The sequence below is a fragment of the Trichomycterus rosablanca genome, chromosome 24, assembly GCF_030014385.1.
Source record: "Trichomycterus rosablanca isolate fTriRos1 chromosome 24, fTriRos1.hap1, whole genome shotgun sequence".
NCBI classification, from domain to species: domain Eukaryota; kingdom Metazoa; phylum Chordata; class Actinopteri; order Siluriformes; family Trichomycteridae; genus Trichomycterus; species Trichomycterus rosablanca.
The window spans coordinates 18,201,703-18,220,615 of record NC_086011.1 but is presented as its reverse complement, the minus strand read 5'-3'; the positions used below and the strand labels follow the sequence as shown (position 1 = coordinate 18,220,615).

Genomic DNA, 18,913 nt, shown 5'->3' with positions numbered 1-18,913 from the left:
TAAGGAAGTGCAAATTTTATTACTAATACAACACACACACACACACACACACACACACACACACACACACACACCACACACACAGAGGATGCATTGTGGTTTGAACAGCGACAACAAAGTCAGACTCAAAAAACAGCCCTCTGAACCCACCTACACATCTATAGCGCAATATTTCACCCGTCAGTCCAGCCGTGCATGATATTAGAGCCGAATTAAATGCAATAATGATAATTTACCACAACTAATTCATCTTATTTACTTCAGCTAATGTACTGTGGTTATTTGGTGTGGTGTACCCACCCAGCACCTGCTGAAGAAATTCTATTATTCAAGCAACATTTGCCACAAGGCAAAGCTTCTACATAATTTACAAGAACCTCTCTGAGTTTCACCGACGTCACGAGCGCTTTCGATGGTCATGTGGCTAAACGAGCTCTTAACCTACATCTCTACTTTCTTCTGCTGTTCTACTGCTGTAAAATTCGAACTCCGAGCTCTGGGTTTATCCTGCGCCCTGTACGTCCTGCCAGAGACCTTCGCCGTGCACATCCAATAAACGCCTCGCTTACAAAAGTATGTTTGTGTGCTCAGGGTAGGTCTGCTGATCTTTAGTCAGGTGCTTCCTCATAAGAACCCCTTTGGAAACGGGCCAGTGCCTGCCGGCTCAGAAACTATGTCACCAACATAAACTGTGCAACAACTGCGTCAAGAGTGAGCACTTGCTAAGTCGGGGCTTTCCTGCACCCTTTCCCCTCTACAAATCATAGGAGCTTTATAATGGAGAGTCTGATACGTTATTAAGAACACACCGCTCGTCCTTATTAAGATGCTTCTCTGATATTTTTTCCGTGTCTGGGTTAATGCTTTCCAGGGAGGTTGGAAGGTCTCAGAGTGGAATTCACTGAGCAATAAATTTAAGCCGTAAGAAGAAAGTGTCGTTCGGGGAAGCTGACATAATCCCGGGTAAAAATTCTCCTACATTTTTTAAGCCACGCAGACACACATGCAAACACGCAATTAAGGGCATTCCCGCACAGCTTAGATGCAATCATGAGGCAAAATCCTACTCTTCTGACCCTCCTGACGCATGTGTGTGTGCTAGCAGTCGAGTGTTTGGTGGCTTCTGCTGTGGATTAACTCACTTCAAGCTGCACCGGATCTTAACGTAGACAGACAGGTCAGGTAATCGTGCTAACTAAGACCTGTAGCTAAAGCACATGTTTGTAGTGTTAAAAAATACCCTCATAAAACGCCGCTCAGGTGGCGCAGCGGTAAAGCACACACTAGCACACCGGAGCTGGGATCTCGAATACATCGCATTGAATCTCAGCTCTGCCCTCCGGCTGGGCTGAGCGGCCACACGAACAACCATTGGCCTGTTTTTCATATAGGGGCGGGGTAGTAGTAAGTCGGATAGGGTCTCCTCGTAACTGATGCAACTACGACCTCTGCTGGCTGATTGATGGCGCCTGCACAGGGTCGGCGGAGGAGTGCACTGATCAGGGTGTGTCTCTCCGTACACAGTGCTGATCCGCATTATCGCTCGCTCGCCCAGTGCAGGTGAAAAAACGCATACGGATGCTGCCCACATGTCGGAGGGGGCGTGGGTTAGCTTCGATCTCCTCAATCAGAGCGAGGATCGACATTAAAGGAGAGGAAGCATGATGCAATCAGACAATAGGACGTGCATAAAGTAGATGGGGTAGGGGTAGGTAGGTTCACTGGTTCCAAACCACCCCCTCTTACACCATAAGCAAATAATTTGATAAATAATGATTTTATTACAAATATTCTGACGATTGTCTATCACAGGCAGGTCGGTTGTTGTTTTTGTTGTTGTTATTACACCGTCTGTAAGTCGAACACACTCACGGAGACTTCGACTGTCGCACCACAAAAAAAGAAACCCAGTCAGGTTCGAGTCATACAGAGACCTCAAGCTACGCCCATGCTGAGCAGCGATTCTGAAAGTCCCTAAACAAATGTCTGAGTGGGCTTTAATACTGCTTTTACTATCAAAGGCTTTGTTGTCAGTTCAAATGCGTCACATTACGCTCGTGTATTCCAGAGAAGCGGGACGGGCTGCATCAGAGAACAGATCTAGCGCTGAAGCTGAAGCAGATCAAACTGCATGTGCACACAACAGTTTTGCAGAAGTTTCCACATCATGATTCTCCAGTTCATTTAACCATCCAGCACCAAGCTGCAACACGAGCATCATACAGACCTGTGTGCAAAGGCGAGGTACTTTCTGTCTCACTGGCGTTCAGACTAGCGTCAGGACTCTGAGACCTGATGAGGCTTAAGTATGGCTCTCTGTATTGTTTGATTGGTAAAATCCTGCTTCCGGAGATCTGTACAGAGCTTACTCTTACTTAACATCCCACTTTGTAATGTCTGTGGCTCAGTTTAATGGCTACAGTCAAACTAGCTCTAGTAATATGGTCACAGAGAAGTCACCAGCTGTAGTCAATTATAATTACTAATACTAATAATTACTAATATTATAAACCCCATTTCTGGAAAAGCTGGGACATTTTAACTTAAAATCCATCATTATTCTTTAACTGGCAAAATTAAATGGCATTATAGAATTTTCTATGCATCTCTCTCTACTTCCTCGGGTCGCCGGCAGCTCGTGATCCGCATTATTGATCTGGCACAGTTCTTGCGCCGGATGCCCTTCCTGACACGACTCTCCCTATTTATCCGGGCTTGGGACCGGCACTGCAATGCACCGGTTTATGCATCCTAGCAGCCGGGTACCTATAGAACAATTCAGTGTCTCCAATTAGCCTGGCTGCATGTTTTTGGACTGTGGGAGGAAACCCATGCAGACACGGGGAGAACACACAGAAAGGACCCGGACCGCCCCACCTGGAGATCGAACCCAGGACCTTCTTGCTGTGAGGCACCCATAGAATTTTCTATGCATATTTTTTGTATATTTAAAACTAAATTGTATTTTAAACATTTTGGCATATTTTCAGAAAGCCACAATAAATATATGAAGTGACTTAAACTTACCGGAACGCATACGGAAACGCCCGCAGCGTTCAGTTCAAGTTCTTACCCTGATCATCTCAGCCACGTAGCTCTCAGGTCCAGTGTATTCGGTTGAGTCCTTCACTTTGATCAGCACGATGAAGAACAGGTAATGCCACATGTTGTGCTCCACTTTGATGTGCTCTTCAAATGTTACCGTCTTGTTATCAAACTTGTCCCTCTCCAGGCCTGCAAACACACGTACAGGACAGCGGCGGTCAATATGGCAAAAAGTCAAATGAAAGGTCATTTGCATTCATTTGGACTGTAACACAGAATCAGTATATACTGTATGTGTATATACATACACACATATACACCACACATCACAATACCGATATCATATCGTCATATTCCCCAGCCCAAATCAGTTTAGGTTTACATAAAGTGACTTACAATTGTGTCTAAAGACAATGTAAAAAATGTAGGGTTAAGAGCCTTGACCAGGGGCCCACTAGTGTGTGTGAATGACCTGTAGGTGGTAGTTCTATGGTTTGATCTGACCAGTGATGGTTCTTCATTTGCTTTTATTGCATCTAGTAGATACCTTTATTAGTAGTAATTCACAGTTGTGACTAAATACAGTGCAAACACATTAGGGTTCTCTGAGGGGGCTGGCAGTGAAACCTTAGAGGTGAGGGGGCTTGAACTGATGACCATCCGGTCAAAAATCCGCTTGGACTCTATTTTTTTTCTTTTTGAGTAATAGTCTCAGCTCACCACAGATGAAGCAAGTGGTCTTGAGCACTTCCTCTTTTTTCTGCTTTTCACTTCTCAGGTCAGCAAAGGTGTCGATAATGACACCAAAGATCAGGTTGAGGACGATGATGATGACCATGAAGAAGAAGAGCAGGTCATAGATCACCCTGGCCGCAAACAACGGCTCCTGCATGGGGAAAAGAGAAGAAGAAAATTCTCCATTTACATCCTTCTGTCTAAAAATAAAAGGAAAACCCATAAACAGGAAACACTTTTTGGAATGTTAAGGATGTAATGATAAAATAGTTCATTTTAGGTGATGTTTATATCTCACTGTGGACCAAAATCTTATCACTAATGAGATTATCTAAAAAAAATATGCAGTCATAAAGATATGAAGACTGGAAACTGTGCTGGAGCTCAGCTGTTCACCATTAATGAGAAGTGCACCAGTGAATCAAACAAGTCACTTCCTAAAACATGTTTTTGTAAACAATGTGCATAATATTTCTTCATGTTTTCAATAATAAAACCCAGTTTCAGCATTGAACTGCTCATAGCTGAATTTTGTTAGGACTTTCCCCAATGCTGGACCCGCACGAGCATGCATCACAGTGGAGGAAGCGATCGGCTGACGGCTGCCGTACCTCTTTCGATGGTTTTCGGAGCACATCCCCGACCCCTCCACCGCTGCGCAGGCCGTGGCTGAGGACGGTCACAATGCACATGAGCAGAGAGTCGCAGGCCCGCTCCTTGTCCTCTACCACCAGTGCCGACGTGGCTGGAACACAAACGTACGACGTTACCGTACGCGTGCTGACATGTGGTACACCAGTTAAAACACGAGCACATCACATTAGCAGTAAAGCTGGGACATTTTATAAAATGCAATCAAAAGAAGAGTGTGTGATTTGTTCATTCTCTCGATCCTTTATTTAACTGGAGAAGTACAAAGAATGACTTTTAATGTTTTGTTTGAAAATATAAACACATTTTCAATTTGATGCCTGCAACACAATCCAAAACAATTGGGACCAGGCAAAATTGCATCCATAATAATTGTCTTTTTCTGGTTATATGTTATTTTTATAGTGTATTATTTTTTTACCTAATTATCCCTTTTGTTTTGTGACCATGTGCATCACCACTGTGGGGTCAGAAAGGGTGTGTCACGCTACTGGTGTGTGCTTACTTTCTACTGTGGTCTCAGTTGAGCAGTTCTCTCCACTTTCTTTTAGACAGAATTCACCTGACAGGAACTCGCTTATCACTGTACCGGTATGCTCTGATAAAAAAAAAAAAAAGTAAAACAAAACAAAACTGGTTCAGATGTGTGTGAGCTTGCAGAGGAAACATGCCAGACTTTCCTTTTCACCATTATTACAGAAATAAACTCAATACTGCTGTCGTTGTTTGTTGTTTATGGCACAGTTATGTACGAGAGAACACACAACAAACTGTCTTGTTATGAGAAAATAACGGACAAGGTGGAGGCAAAGAACACCACAACATGACGCTTTACCAATCCAATGTGTTTTCTTTATCATGAGTAAATACTGGTCATTAAGTACACTAGCCAAATACTGCTGAGATCTGGGGATCCAGGGTTCAAATCTCAGCTGTGCTCTCGTGATTGGCTAGCGTCCGGGGGAGGGTGGCCGAAACAGCCTAGTCACTGGGAGGTACATTTGTCAGTGCCCTCTCAGTGCCAGTCTCAAACCCAAGTTATTCTAGAGTCCTTCATCATCATATACACCGATCAGCCATAACATTATAACCACCTCCTTCTTTCTATACTCACCGTCCATTTTATCAGCTCCACTTACCATATAGAAGCACTTTGTAGTTCTACAATTACTGACTGTAGTCCATCTGTTTCTCTGCATGCTTTGTTAGCCCCCAGGACCACCACAGAGCAGGTATTATTTAGGTGGTGGATGATTCTCAGCACTGCAGTGACACTGACATGGTGGTGGTGTGTTAGTGTGTGTTGTGCTGGTATGAGTGGATCAGACACAGCAGCGCTGCTGGAGTTTTTAAACACCTCACTGTCACTGCTGGACTGAGAATCGTCCACCAACCAAAAACATCCAGCCGACAGCGCCCCGTGGGCAGCGTCCTGTGACCACTGATGAAGGTCTAGAAGATGACCGACTCAAACAGCAGCAATAGATGAGCGATCGTCTCTGACTTTACATCTACAAGGTGGACCGACTAGGTAGGAGTGTCTAATAGAGTGGACAGTGAGTGGACACGGTGTTTAAAAACTCCACTCATACCAGCACAACACACACTAACACACCACCACCATGTCAGTGTCACTGCAGTGCTGAGAATCATCCACCACCTAAATAATACCTGCTCTGTGGGGGTCCTGTGGTGGTCCTGACCATTGAAGAACAGGGTGAGAGGAGGCTAAAAAGGTATGTAGAGAAACAGATGGACAACAGTTAGTAATTGTAGAACTACAAAGTGCTTCTATATGGTAAGTGGAGCTGATAACATGGACAGTGAGTGTAGAAACAAGGAGGTGGTTTTAATGTTATGGCTGATCGGTGTATATTCAATACAAAGTTTTCTATTATCGACTCAATGCTGCTACATTCACATTAATATCTTTTGCTTTTGTAATAATTAGCCCGTCACACATGCTTGGTCTGTAACCTCAGTACTGATTACTCTCATCATTTTGTCCTGCGAGCTGACCGAGACCGCTCGTAGGTCCATACCGAGAGTCCGGTTGGGTATCCGATCGACGTTCAGGATGAAGTCGTCCTTGAAGATGATGTAGCCGACGATGGAGAAGAGATAGACCAGGATGAGCGCGAGCACGGCCGTGAGCACGATGGAGCGTCCGTTTCTCGTCACGCTCTTGATCACGTTGAGCAGAGTCTCCTCCCGGTAAATCAAGTCGAACAGCTGGACGGGGGGAGACGCCACAGTCAGAGGAGCGAATTTAACGTGTGGATTAAACTGTATGAAACGACAGCAGCAGTTTAAACACTTTTGATTTGGGTGGTTCTGGTATGTACTTTTTTGGTATCTTGACAGATTAATTCTTGGCTAAGAAAACAAGGAAGTAATCAAGTACGCTGTGTAATGGGTTGGATGGGTGTGTTTGTGGGTGTCTGTAGAGTTTTTTTTCTTTCTACAACCACAAGTGGGCACAGAATAGCAAGTCCGTGGTCATGCATGCATATTTTCAATCTTATTTTCACACTTAGTGAGAGCTGCATGTAAGTTACACTATACGGCCAAAAGTATTCGGACACCTGACCACGCGCTTGCTGGGCATCCCATTACTAAATGAAATGGTATAGAGTGACCTTTATGTTCCAGTTCATTCCAGAGCTCTTGAGTGGGGCTGAGGTCAGGGCTCTGTGCAGGACACTGGAGTTTTTTTAGAACCAAACTTTGTCTTTATAGAGCTTGCTTTGTGCACAGTACTCATGTCCGTCCCTAGCTTCTGTGTGCGTGTGTGCGGATCACCAGCAGGCTGTAGAAGAAGACGTGCACGAAGACCCCCAGGATGCAGATGATGAGGTAGAGCAGGTGATAGAGGAACTCCACGTCCAAGATAATCGCCTTGTAGCCTCGTGTGAACGTCCCTCGATTCCCCACGAAACTCATCAGGAAGATCACCTTATTGCATACCTGAAACACGAGCGCACACCGTGTACAGCTATTGTAAATAGACAGCAGATCAAGGGTGGATCAGACTGGACCTGTTTAAACAAACATGACTTATGAAGTATGAGTCTAATGAAGTAGGGAGCACTTGGATTGGTTAGTGATTATTTGCTCAATCATCATGTTAAGCGAGCTTAGATATTGACAAAAACCCTTTTGAATAAAGATTGTTTTACTGCGATATAAAACAAACCAACCAGATATATGATCACCACCTAACTACATGTTTACATCCAGAACCTTCACTGCTCAGCTTTATTACATCAATAAACCTGCACTTGGCTTCAATAGCACACACACACACACACACACACACCGTGAAGATCTAGCAGTGGAAGAGGAGGACAAACACACAGAAAGGAAAAACCTGATAGACTAAACAGTTTATATTCCAGCCCATTGCAGACTATCATTATCACTTTCCCCTGAGAATCGGCTCAGTGAAGAGACTCCACCGCACTCGCAGATAAACCAACTGCACGCCGTACTTCAGGCTCTGACTACACACTTTACTCGCTGAAGGACGGCACGCAGTAGTGAGTCAGCGTGCAGGCTGCGGCACAACACGGGGGCATTTACTGAGCGAGTGGGTTTAACAGGATGGTGTGAGAGCACAGAGGAATAGCTCAGTGACGCACTCCACACCTAAGCTCGACACATAGTCCGCATAGGAAACGCAGGGGTCACGGACGCACACGGCCAAGCTTGTTGTTCGGTACAGGCACTCACGTTGAAGGCCCCGAGCAGAAAGAGCGTGGGTTCGTGGCCGACAGAGAAGATGAGTCGCAGGATGGTGGACGCGATGAGGGCTCGGATCCCGTGAGGCTGCGGCAGGACGATCACGATGGCCACGGACACCAGCATGGCCAGCCATAACAGCGCCGACCAATGAGATTCAAGCGTACCTGAAAAAGATTTACAGAACCAGTGTGACATACACATGCATACACATGCATACACATGCGTTACACAATCAGCTCCTGGGCGTCACAGCAAGAAGGTCCTGGGTTCGATCCCAAGGTAAGGCAGTCCGTGTGGGGTTCCTCCGTGTGGGTTTCCTCCCACAGTACAAAGACGTGCAAGTGAGGTGAACTGGAGACACTAATGTGTCCATGACCGTGTTGTATATAAACTTGTGAACTGATGAATCTTGTGTAATGAGTAACAACCGTTCCTGTCATGAATGTAACCAAAGTGTAAAACATGACGTTAAAATCCTAATAAACAAACAAACAAACAAACAATCGGCTCCTCAATCTGTTTATAGGAAGCAGGAAGAGTTTTTTGGATTGTTCATTAAAATAATAATAGTGATTCACTAATTGCAGTCTGTAGTTGGCTAACAGTGGCCAGATCACCAGTGTAAAACTAAAAAAGGACGGTGGAATCAAACAGGACGTTTCCTTAAAGCAGCACCCAGCTTACCAGCTATGCCACTGTGCTGCCAAAGTTAAGGACAGCTTACTCGATTTGCTCTCAAAATGCAAATTTGTCACATCCAAACCCATGATGATGCACAATTTGCAAACTAACCTTGTTCTCATTCTTTGTGTTCTCTGGCATCCTTAATCTGCATTTTAGCAAACACTGAGTCAGCCAATTGGAAAACAGAAAAGCCCATCACATGGCCAGATCAAAGTGCGTTCCCAGCCGAACACCCACATTAAGGTGGATGTAGATATTATGGTTTAGGAATGTAGTGGAACACGTTCAACAGGTGGATCTACTAGTTCTACACATGGGGCAGGTCAGATCACATACTGTTACTCCAAAAGTGGAACCCATTTGAATTTGGCATACACAGCATGCTTCCTGCCCTCACACCTATCAGGACCAGATGGGTGTAAAGGTCTAAGAGAAACACAAATAAATTCACGTTTGCAGGATTTTTTCGCAAGACATCATTACACAGAACCTAAAAATCCTTCAGAGAAAGAGATGAAAAAGGCAAGCAGGCGAAACAGGAAGATCAGATGACAGGTGCTGGTTACATAACGCAGCCCACTAAAAATAGAACTCGGCTGCTAAAAGATGCATGAGAGTCGGTCTGAGACGGGAGAGGAGCTCAGGTCCGCATGGCCCACGGCCAGAGCTGCACACCACCCACGCGCTACCTTCATCCATTTATCTCACCTAACGATTATACACACAGACACAGAGGATATGACCTGATCTCGTCATCCGTCCTGCTATAAACCTGGCTATGAGTCACAAAGTCTCCATCTATTCAAGGGTTTTTTATTGGACAGTGGAAACAGAGTGTGTGCGTGTGTGTGTGTGTGTGTGTGTGCGCGCCTAGTCCAAGGTTGCTGTGCTGCATCGTGTGCAGTGGTTAGAGAAAAGGTGCATGATCACTTTGAGCCTTCTTGCAACCCTCTCGCTTATAGCCCACCGCTGCAGCTCTTGCGGTGCAGCCCTAAGCATGAATCTATTGTCAGTACACGACACCTCGATCACCTAACCTCCTGTCAGGGCCTCTCTGTGGGCACACAGAAACTGGGGTTCAGCCCCGGCTTCAGCCAAGCACAGTTCCACTGGCTGGGAAAGTTCAAAACTAAGGCAGCATAAGAGGAAAAAGCAAAGCGGGGACGGCACGTGTAGGCGGACCTCAAACGACCGAGGACCTGACAGCTCTGTGCAGCTGAGGAATGTGGCGTGGTGTCCAGTGGCGGGGCAGGTCTGAATGAACCGAAAGCCCCTAATCAGACCCATGCACGTTATCGGCTAGCAGCTGGGATTGAGCGGCCCTATTTAAAGACTGCACTGCCCACCCCCTAGTGGACAGGGGTCTAGAAAAGATGGGCTAAAATTGTCCACTGAACTCACTTCTAAACAGATCACTGTGTCCATCAGGTCATGCAGCTCAAGCCTTCAGGTGGTAAGCTGAACAGGGACACGTATGAGGAACAAGTTTAATGTTTCAGATTTCATAAAACAGCAACTCGGTCGTTAACAACGAAAGAGCCAAAACTCACACCACTTTGTTCATTGCTAACTGTTAATATTCAAGCTTCTGACAGCTTATCAAAGCAACAAAGTGCCGCAGTGATAAAAGTACACATGGCGGCCCAGTAGTAAACCGAAACATGCTTTATAAGCATATTTACTCCACCAGTCAGATGCTTTTCTCCTTCATGCTTCACCCATGGCAACCTGAGCTAAACAAATATTCATCTGCTCTTGGATTTCTCTTGGCTGGGTTAAGAAAACGTATAAAGATCACAACATGGCTAAAAAGCTCGGTTCCAGCAATGGGCAGTGGTAATGTTTCAACAAAAGAGAGCTCGCCGCCTGACCCCGGCTTAAACAATACACAGTTGATCCCACCTCTCGGGAGCACAGCTTTCCACCCTTAACACTGCAACAGAAACAATGACAGAACTCATCCCACACACAGAGAGGAACAAAAACGGAATGAAAACACGACCAGCAAAAAGAAAGAGTGGACGTCTCAGAACTCAACAGTCCACTGTCAAAAAAGTTCAATCCAGGTCGTCTGTACTGGTTCATGTGCTTTTATTTTACATTTCAAAATCATGGGCTTGAACACAGAGTGGCTCCGCTCATCTGGGACATTTTTACACTACTGCATCATCACTCATCAACAGTGTCTGAACTTGTGCTCCTGAAAGTGAATGGAAGTGAATTCCAGTAATCAGGTTCCAGGAGATTTCCAGAGAAGTGGAGGCCGTTATGACAGAAAACAGGGACCAGCTTTATAATGATGCCCATTGTTTGCAGTGTGTTGTTTGGATTTGGTTAAATGGATGCATGGAGTTGATGCAGCCAAATTAAAAGCCTACAGATCACAGAGTTGTGCACCACAGATTAAATTGTTCCATCAGGGCTGAATTTATAAGGCCAAAGCTCAGTTCTGATACACAGCTAATTAGCAAAGGGGGTTAAGGGGACATGAAGAGGGTGAAGTAACAGGATTATGGTGTGTGTGAGTGTATGTGTGTGTGTGTAGTATCTGATGTCTAAAATGCTGAAGTTAATATTGTAAGCACTGTCAGCAATCAGATTTATACAAAATACCAGCACTTTCCAGGTCCATGTGGGACCCCTCTCCAAAAAATTTGCATGTTGATTCATATTTCATACAACTGTGATGATCAGGGATCTATGACAACATTCTCTAGTCGGGTCACCTTACCAGGCTGTGCGGCACGGTAAAACAGGCCGACTTTTAAACTCAAGGTGAACGCTGTGTGTAAAGAACCATCAGTGTTCGCATTTTTATTACAAGCTTTAAAGTTTCAAGCTCTATATTAAATCTGTCAGCATGGCTGAAATGCCCAAACTCCAGAAGTAAGAGTGGTGTCCACTGACCTCCGTCTATAAATTGTATTTCCGAACCCTGATAGAACCAAAGGGTTTTTAGTAGTTAGTAAGTGAGTAAGTACAAGTCAGCTTAAGTGCTTAGTAAAGAGGTGAGAAGGTTTTTAATCGTTTTTTAAAGACAGCAAGAGACTCAGATGTTCGGACAGAACATAAAATGTCCTGAACAATAAAAGCCATTTATCAGATCATTGGTGTTCATGTAACCCCAGCAATCAAATTACTACCAAGATCTGAACAGAAAAATAAATAGAAATATTTACCACAGAGAAAGAGTCCCAAACATTGATGTTGCACAACCTGGTGTACAATAGCATCTTTCCCATAAAAATGCCGCATTAGGATTGTGGCCTATGACAGAATCAGGTCAGTACCGCCGCTTTTCTCTGCCTCACCCATTCCTTCTAAGTCCGCTGATTAAAAGTGGATTAGAACATTTGGTCAGGAGCTATCCATCTGGTTTTAGGCTCTTGGCATGGCAAGCGTGTTGCTTGTTTACACACGGCTTGAGGTTTACACCAAATTGCCCCTATAGAACACGTATGTTGAGGTCTGCTCTGGTTAAGCAGTGACCTACTTTGTATTTTATATGAACGACCCGTTCCAAAACATTACCCCAGTTTACTGAGTGCTGGCGTATGTTTGGTGATTGAATTTATCTGTTTATTTATATGCTTTTCTTTATGATAAATGGTGCCCACCAGGTCAGACCTGCGAGCTACTGAAACAAGCTTCCTTAACTTAACAATAATTTGTGCCTGTCGGTTATTTAATATGCTTCTTATTTTTGTGGGCTCTGATATGATCAAACTCCCAAAAACATACCTGTAGGTGGATTGACTACTCTAAAGTTTAAATGAGTAAGTGAAAGGGTGAAAGGTAAGTGATGCCCTGCAATGAATTCGCACCTTGGCCAGGTCCTGCCTAGCACCCAGACTCAGTAAACATAAACGAATGACTGTATTAATGTATTAAAATAAATGATTGTATTAATTCGTAGTCTGTTTTACCGCACTCCATCCTGGTCAGGGTCACAGTGGTTAGCTTGTTCACTTTAAAGAGGGGTGTATTTTAAGCAGCAAATTGACCTTCTCCATGTTTTTATGCATATATACAGTATGTGGACACTTGTTACCTTTGTGGTCCCCCTCCAGTGGGTAGAAGAAGGCCACTAGCAGGTTCATCAGGACGGCCAGGTTGAAGGAGATGCTGCTCCAGAAGGACATGTTCCTTGAACACCAGTACAAAATAGGCTGAGCTGAAGAGCAGAAAGAACACACGTCACATTTTAATAAGCAAACACTGAGACTCCTTACATAGCCACACACACTCACACTCTCACACACACACACACACACAAAATATGACTATTATATAACCATTGACACCAGCTGATCACTTATGTGTATGTGAACGCCCATTGTTGACAGGTGTACAAAATTAACATTAGGGGTCACCACAGTGGATCTGGTCCTCATACCAGATTGACTTGACATGCCCATGCCCATCCTGGCACAATTCTCCTACTGTTATCAGGGCATGGGACCGGCACTAAGAGCGCACTGACAAGTGCACTCCCCAGTGATTAGGCTGTGAAAGACAGATAAATTAATTTGCAAAGTGCAGATCCACCCTGTACTATTCATAAAATGAACCAGGAAGGTCAGGGGGATTTAGAAAGAAATAAAACTGGTTCCTCAAAGCAGTCAACTCTCATCTGTGGACTATTAGTAATCCTAACTTCTAATTATCTTTTTAATCCATCTCTCTTTCTTAAAAACCTTCTCATGTTCTGTAGCAATTTGGTTGGTTTTAAAGAGGAACTAAAGTAAAAAACTTGAAATACTTGGGGTCATGCCAGTAAAGACAAGGAAATAATTATAATAATAAAAAAGAAATGCATGGTATGATAATTGTTTAATGTAATATGTTTTGTTAACACAGGTTACACACCCTGTTCTCGTCTTTGAGCTTATAACAGATATGTAAGCGTATAAATAGTTCTACTGAAGCACCATGTTCTTTCCATCATCACCTTCTTGTTTCTACACTCACTGTCCATTTTATCAGCTCCACTTACCATATAGAAGCACTTTGTAGTTCTACAATTACTGACTGTAGTCCATCTGTTTCTCTACATATTTTTTTGCCTGTTTCCCAGGACCACCACAGAGCAGGTCTTATTTAGGTGGTGGATGATTCTCAGCACTGCAGTGACACTGACATGGTGGTGGTGTGTTAGTGTGTGTTGTGCTGGTATGTGTGGATCAGACACAGCAGCGCTTCTGGAGTTTTTAAATACCGTGTCCACTCGCTGTCCACTCTATTAGACACTCTTACGTAGTCGGTCCACCTTGTAGATGTAAAGTCAGAGACGATCGCTCATCTATTGCTGCTGTTTGAGTCGGTCATCTTCACAGGACGCTGCCCACGGGGCGCTGTTGGCTGGATAGTCTTTGTTGGTTGGGTATTCTCAGTCCAGCAGTGACAGTGAGGTGTTTAAAAACTCCAGCAGTGTTGCTGTGTCTGATCCACTCATACCAGCACAACACACACTAACACACCACCACCATGTCAGTGTCACTGCAGTGCTGAGAATGAACCACCACCTAAATAACACCTGCTCTGTGGGGGTCCTGACCATTAAAGAACAGCGTGAAAGGGCGTAACAAAGCATGCAGAGAAACAGATGGACTACAGTCAGTAATTGTAGAACTACAAAGTGCTTCTATATGGTAAGTGGAGCTAATAAAATAATAAACAATAAACATAAACGCTTACAGTTTTATTTCATTATAAGCATTTACCAATTGATTTTGATGTTTCTTATTCACAAAAATGTATTTCTTTACACCCTCGTGTTAAAATGTCTATCCGACTGATGCCCCAATATGGCGTGGCGTCTTTCATATTCTAGTTTGAACACCCGTGCTACTGACCGGTACATGATGAGGACAAATTTAAGAGCTCTGATGGAGAACCAACACAAATATCTGCCTAGTCTTTTCTGTCTTCGGTTATGTCTAAGATTACTACCATGCATTTTTTTTTTTTCATCTTAGCCTTGTGGTTTAACTCATTCTTTTTTCACAAACCACTCACTTCCTCTTATACCATGCATCTCATCTCTTACACTGCATCGAGCTCTGTAGTCAAATGTTATTAGAAGAAAGAAGACTTAAATAGTTCACGTTCTAGCCCTCTGGTTTACAAACTGTTGGTACGAGTAGCACCGCTAGTACTAGAAGCAGTTCAGAATGGTGCAGGTACAAATGTCCTGAGCAAATGAGCTGCTATAGTGTGTATCTGTGTGCATGAGTGTTAATGTGAGATGATTTTTAAGGTTTAACTTGGGTAGGTTTTGGTTTGAGAACCACCACCTCTCTGTCATCACTGTTACACTAGGCCTGCCCTTCTATTGTTTTCTAAATGCAAATTACACTGTCAAGCCTACAAAGGAGGTTGATGCTTTAAAACAAACTTCTATTTTCTACTTTAAGCCTTAACACACCCAGTTCACTCCCCAGGTTCGAGGAGGTCAGGGCTCGGCCTGCGCCGGCTGCCCTGAGCTCTACCCGGAGCCCGAGGAGGTGAGCGAGTGCAGATATCACCTTATTTAGAACTTAGAAGAAGAGAGAGGAGCCACGCACAGGGCACGGAGTCTGCGCTACCAGAGGTCTCTTGAGTACCTCGCAGTTTCTTCTGCCAATTCATCTCGTTAAAAAGATCTTCTGAGCGCAGGAAGAAGTCGTTGATCTTGCTGCCTTGCTCGTCCCGCTCGGTCGTGTAGTACACGCGCAGCTTGGACTCCTGCGTGAGGAACTCGCAGATGTTGGGCACAGGAAAGACAATCTGCTCCATGGTGCGGTCCAGGCGCACAATCTAAGAGACAGACACAAGTTCTACCCTGTTACAGCCTGGAAATATCAGCTATCATGAGAAACGAGCTAAATTTGAAGCTGGAATTCTACTGCTGCTAACGCAGTGTGTCATCGTTTAACACCTGACTCTGTCTGCTAAGAGCTTGATAATTAGCTGTAGAGCAAATAAAGCTAATAAACCCTAAACACTGTGATCTTTTCAGAACCAGATTCTTGTTTTAACAACAGTGAAACAAAAGACGTATTGTGTTCCTGAACAAGGTTTTTATCTCCCTGGTATAACAATGTGACGGCATGCAAACCTTGGCATGCAAATGAGCCAGATCATTTTCATCTGTAACCCAGAACTATGTAACAGTAGGCTGAGTTAAACCTATGAAAGTATGCACCAGATTTCAATAGGATTTCAGGACGTACAAGGCAGTGAATGCGCTGACACACCGCCACACTGAGAAGATATAACATTGCCCAGAAAAGGAAGCACAGACCTCAATTTGAGCTGTGTGTTTGGCGTAGAACTCCAGGGCTTCGTCGCCCTCACCATACGTTCCTCCTGCCTTCAGCATGGCCTGCAGCTCCTTGTTATGTCTGGCCAGCTGTGTGGTAAGAAGCAGGACAAACTGCGTTAGCCTTTTAAGCCAGAAGTCTTAAATCTTTAATACACATACTGTACTTCACAAAATGGGTTGTGACAATAACCAACCTGAGAGTTTCAGTTAGCATTTCTCGATGCAGTGGTAGACTGGGTTAAGTGACAATGGTTTTCTTTCTTTCTTTTTTTTTTAATGCATTTTCCTCCTGATTTAGCACACTCGTCCACTGCTGAGAGATACCAGATTGCATCCGAGGAGAGCACGTCGCTGTACACGCCTCTTCCGACACGTGTACTGCCCTTCTTTTCTCGCCCCTGCATCCTGACAGGCGTCTCTTCCGCCAATCAGGGTCCTTACACAACGTATTAAGGCCCACCCACCCACACATAGTCCTGCCCTCACCCTGCAGATACGGTGGCCAATCAGTATCTGCTGCAGGCACTGCCAATTATGCCGACTGGTGGCAACGCAGAGTTTCGAACCGAGGAGTTACTAGCGGAATATCCCGCTGCGCCACCAGGGCGCCATTTAACGATGGTTTTCTGATGTACACCTGAGCCCATGCGACTATCTTTGTTATGGTAGCATGATGGTCATGCAATTCTGTTTAAGGTCTCAAAGGTTGTGCACTTTTAACAGTGGTTTCTGGCCTTACCTTACACAAAATGAGGTTTCTCTGGATTTTCCACAATATCATGTACGGTAGATGGCTGCATATGTTCTTTTTAAAATTGACGGACAATTCTCATGAAGTTCAGCACAAAGTGGTGAGCCATGACCCATCTTTAAATATTCTATTTTATAAACTGCGCCCGTCTCAACTTGTGTGAGATGCAGGCATCAAATTAAACGTGATGCTTCCTGTTACTGCCATAAACAGACTTTCACTCATTAGAGAGTGCAGATACAGAACGGGTTAGACTGCACGATCCATTTAAGTCATTGATATTCTACGATCATTTGTGACATTTATCAAATGCAGCAGGGGTCCATCAACCTTGATTTTGTATTAAGATTCCAGAAGCGAAAGCTTTAAATGTGAATTTAAATAAGATTCTTTATATGGGTACAGATACATGTGCATTAGTGCAGTATGTAAGGTGGACCAGATAGGTAACGGTTCTTCAAGTAGCTGAGAATGTCATTCAATCCAAAGTTATTTTGATGAATCAATATTATGGAACGTTTCTATATAGAAATCATATGTTTTTATGATGTTTTAATGAGTCTAATAATGATGCTTTGTAGTTCAGCAGATCCGAGCCAGTTTTAACACCAATGGCAGATTTTGACCAGACGTGTTAACCAGTGCTCCTAACCACCATCATCATCATCATCATCATAACATCATAAAAGAAATAAAGCAATAAATGCTATTTCATTCCCCCAGTACAGTTTCAGAGACGTGTAACACATACTGAAGCTGTTTTGGTTAGCCGAAACCCACAGATAACCTTTATACTGGTTTTTCCTGTCATTTGTCTCCCATCTGTACGTGCACGCGCCATTCGATATCCGAGAGCGGGTGAAACTGTGTGTGGCCTTTTCACCTGATGTGCCAGAATGTAAATGTTGTGGCCGACGTTGCGCGGCGAGGCGGCGTGCTCTTCCTCACCCTCCCCGTCTTCCTCGGAGTGCTCCACCTCCACCTCTCCCTGCATATAGGCCTTTTTTATCACCTCCACCTGAACAAGAGAGGCCAATGCACACGAGTTTATCAATCGTGTGTGTGTGTGTGTGTGTGTGTGTGTGTGTGTGCGCACTACACTACGCTTAAAAGAAGAAGCGCTTGTAGAAACATGTCTGAAGGATGTTAAATAAAAGAAAATAAAAGTAAAACAAGGCCTGCAGCATTCCATCATTTCACATATTGCTTTGTTAAAGTGTGAGTGAAAAGGTGTTTATTCACCTGTCAATTAATAACCAGTGGATTCAGAAAGTATTCAGACCCCTTGACATTTTACACACCTAACTGTGCTGTGGATTTGATTCTGAATGGCCATTTTACCCATAAATGACCCATAGTGACAAAACCCAATTCTACATCACCAACCCAATTCTACATCATCAGTGTGGAAACCTCTTTTTGCTGTGACTTTATTAGTAAGACAATAAAGAGTTTATCTGTAAGACCCACCAGTTCTTTAGGCCTCATATTGTACAGTATCCGCTCCGCATTCTCACTGTCATGCCGACTTTCCATGATGGCCAAAAGTAACTTGGAGGCGTTGTTCTGCACAAGAGAAACACAGATTGCATTATCAATTTCACCAAGGTGTGAGCACAAGGAGCCTTAAATAACTTAGATGTTTTTGTACCTTCAGTTCGAGTACAAGGTCCATCCTCTTCTTACCCAGAGGGTTAATGTCGTTCAGAATCAGGGCTATGATGATGTCAATGCCGTTACACTCGTGAGTAGCGATGCAGTTCTGAAGGCGACAATAAAAAGATAACATGAGCGATTCTGCAGTTATATTACCACTGACAGAAAGAGTTAAACATACAAACAAAGATCAGGACTGTCCACACTTTGGTCTTCTCTGTGGTTCTTTATGGATGTGAAAGCTGGACAATAAAAAAGCGGGACAGCCGGAAATATAGAAAAACATCTTGTCTCAAAATGTCAAAACACTAGCTAAAAAGGAGCGAGTATACATTTTATTT

The 18,913-nt window shown here is 44.0% G+C and overlaps 1 protein-coding gene across 9 annotated transcripts in view; it reads right to left on the bottom strand.

The window, feature by feature from the left end:
* itpr1b (inositol 1,4,5-trisphosphate receptor, type 1b) overlaps positions 1 to 18,913 on the bottom strand; it is a 98,657-nt gene that overhangs the window by 8,816 nt on the left and 70,928 nt on the right. For 5 of the 9 annotated variants that reach the window (XM_062986974.1, XM_062986976.1, XM_062986980.1 and 2 more), the window contains 13 exons: positions 18,568 to 18,678; positions 18,387 to 18,482; positions 17,800 to 17,934; positions 16,145 to 16,252; positions 15,426 to 15,657; positions 12,911 to 13,033; positions 8,164 to 8,339; positions 7,234 to 7,398; positions 6,474 to 6,663; positions 4,937 to 5,029; positions 4,392 to 4,525; positions 3,766 to 3,931; positions 3,074 to 3,234 (listed from right to left, as the gene is read on the bottom strand). In XM_062986974.1, coding sequence (XP_062843044.1) covers positions 3,074 to 3,234; positions 3,766 to 3,931; positions 4,392 to 4,525; positions 4,937 to 5,029; positions 6,474 to 6,663; positions 7,234 to 7,398; positions 8,164 to 8,339; positions 12,911 to 13,033; positions 15,426 to 15,657; positions 16,145 to 16,252; positions 17,800 to 17,934; positions 18,387 to 18,482; positions 18,568 to 18,678 — 1,890 coding nt within the window. Of the gene's footprint in view, positions 1 to 3,073; positions 3,235 to 3,765; positions 3,932 to 4,391; positions 4,526 to 4,936; positions 5,030 to 6,473; positions 6,664 to 7,233; positions 7,399 to 8,163; positions 8,340 to 12,910; positions 13,034 to 15,425; positions 15,658 to 16,144; positions 16,253 to 17,799; positions 17,935 to 18,386; positions 18,483 to 18,567; positions 18,679 to 18,913 lie in introns of those variants that run through there. The other 4 variants (XM_062986979.1, XM_062986983.1, XM_062986981.1 and 1 more) reach the window with 3 other exon arrangements.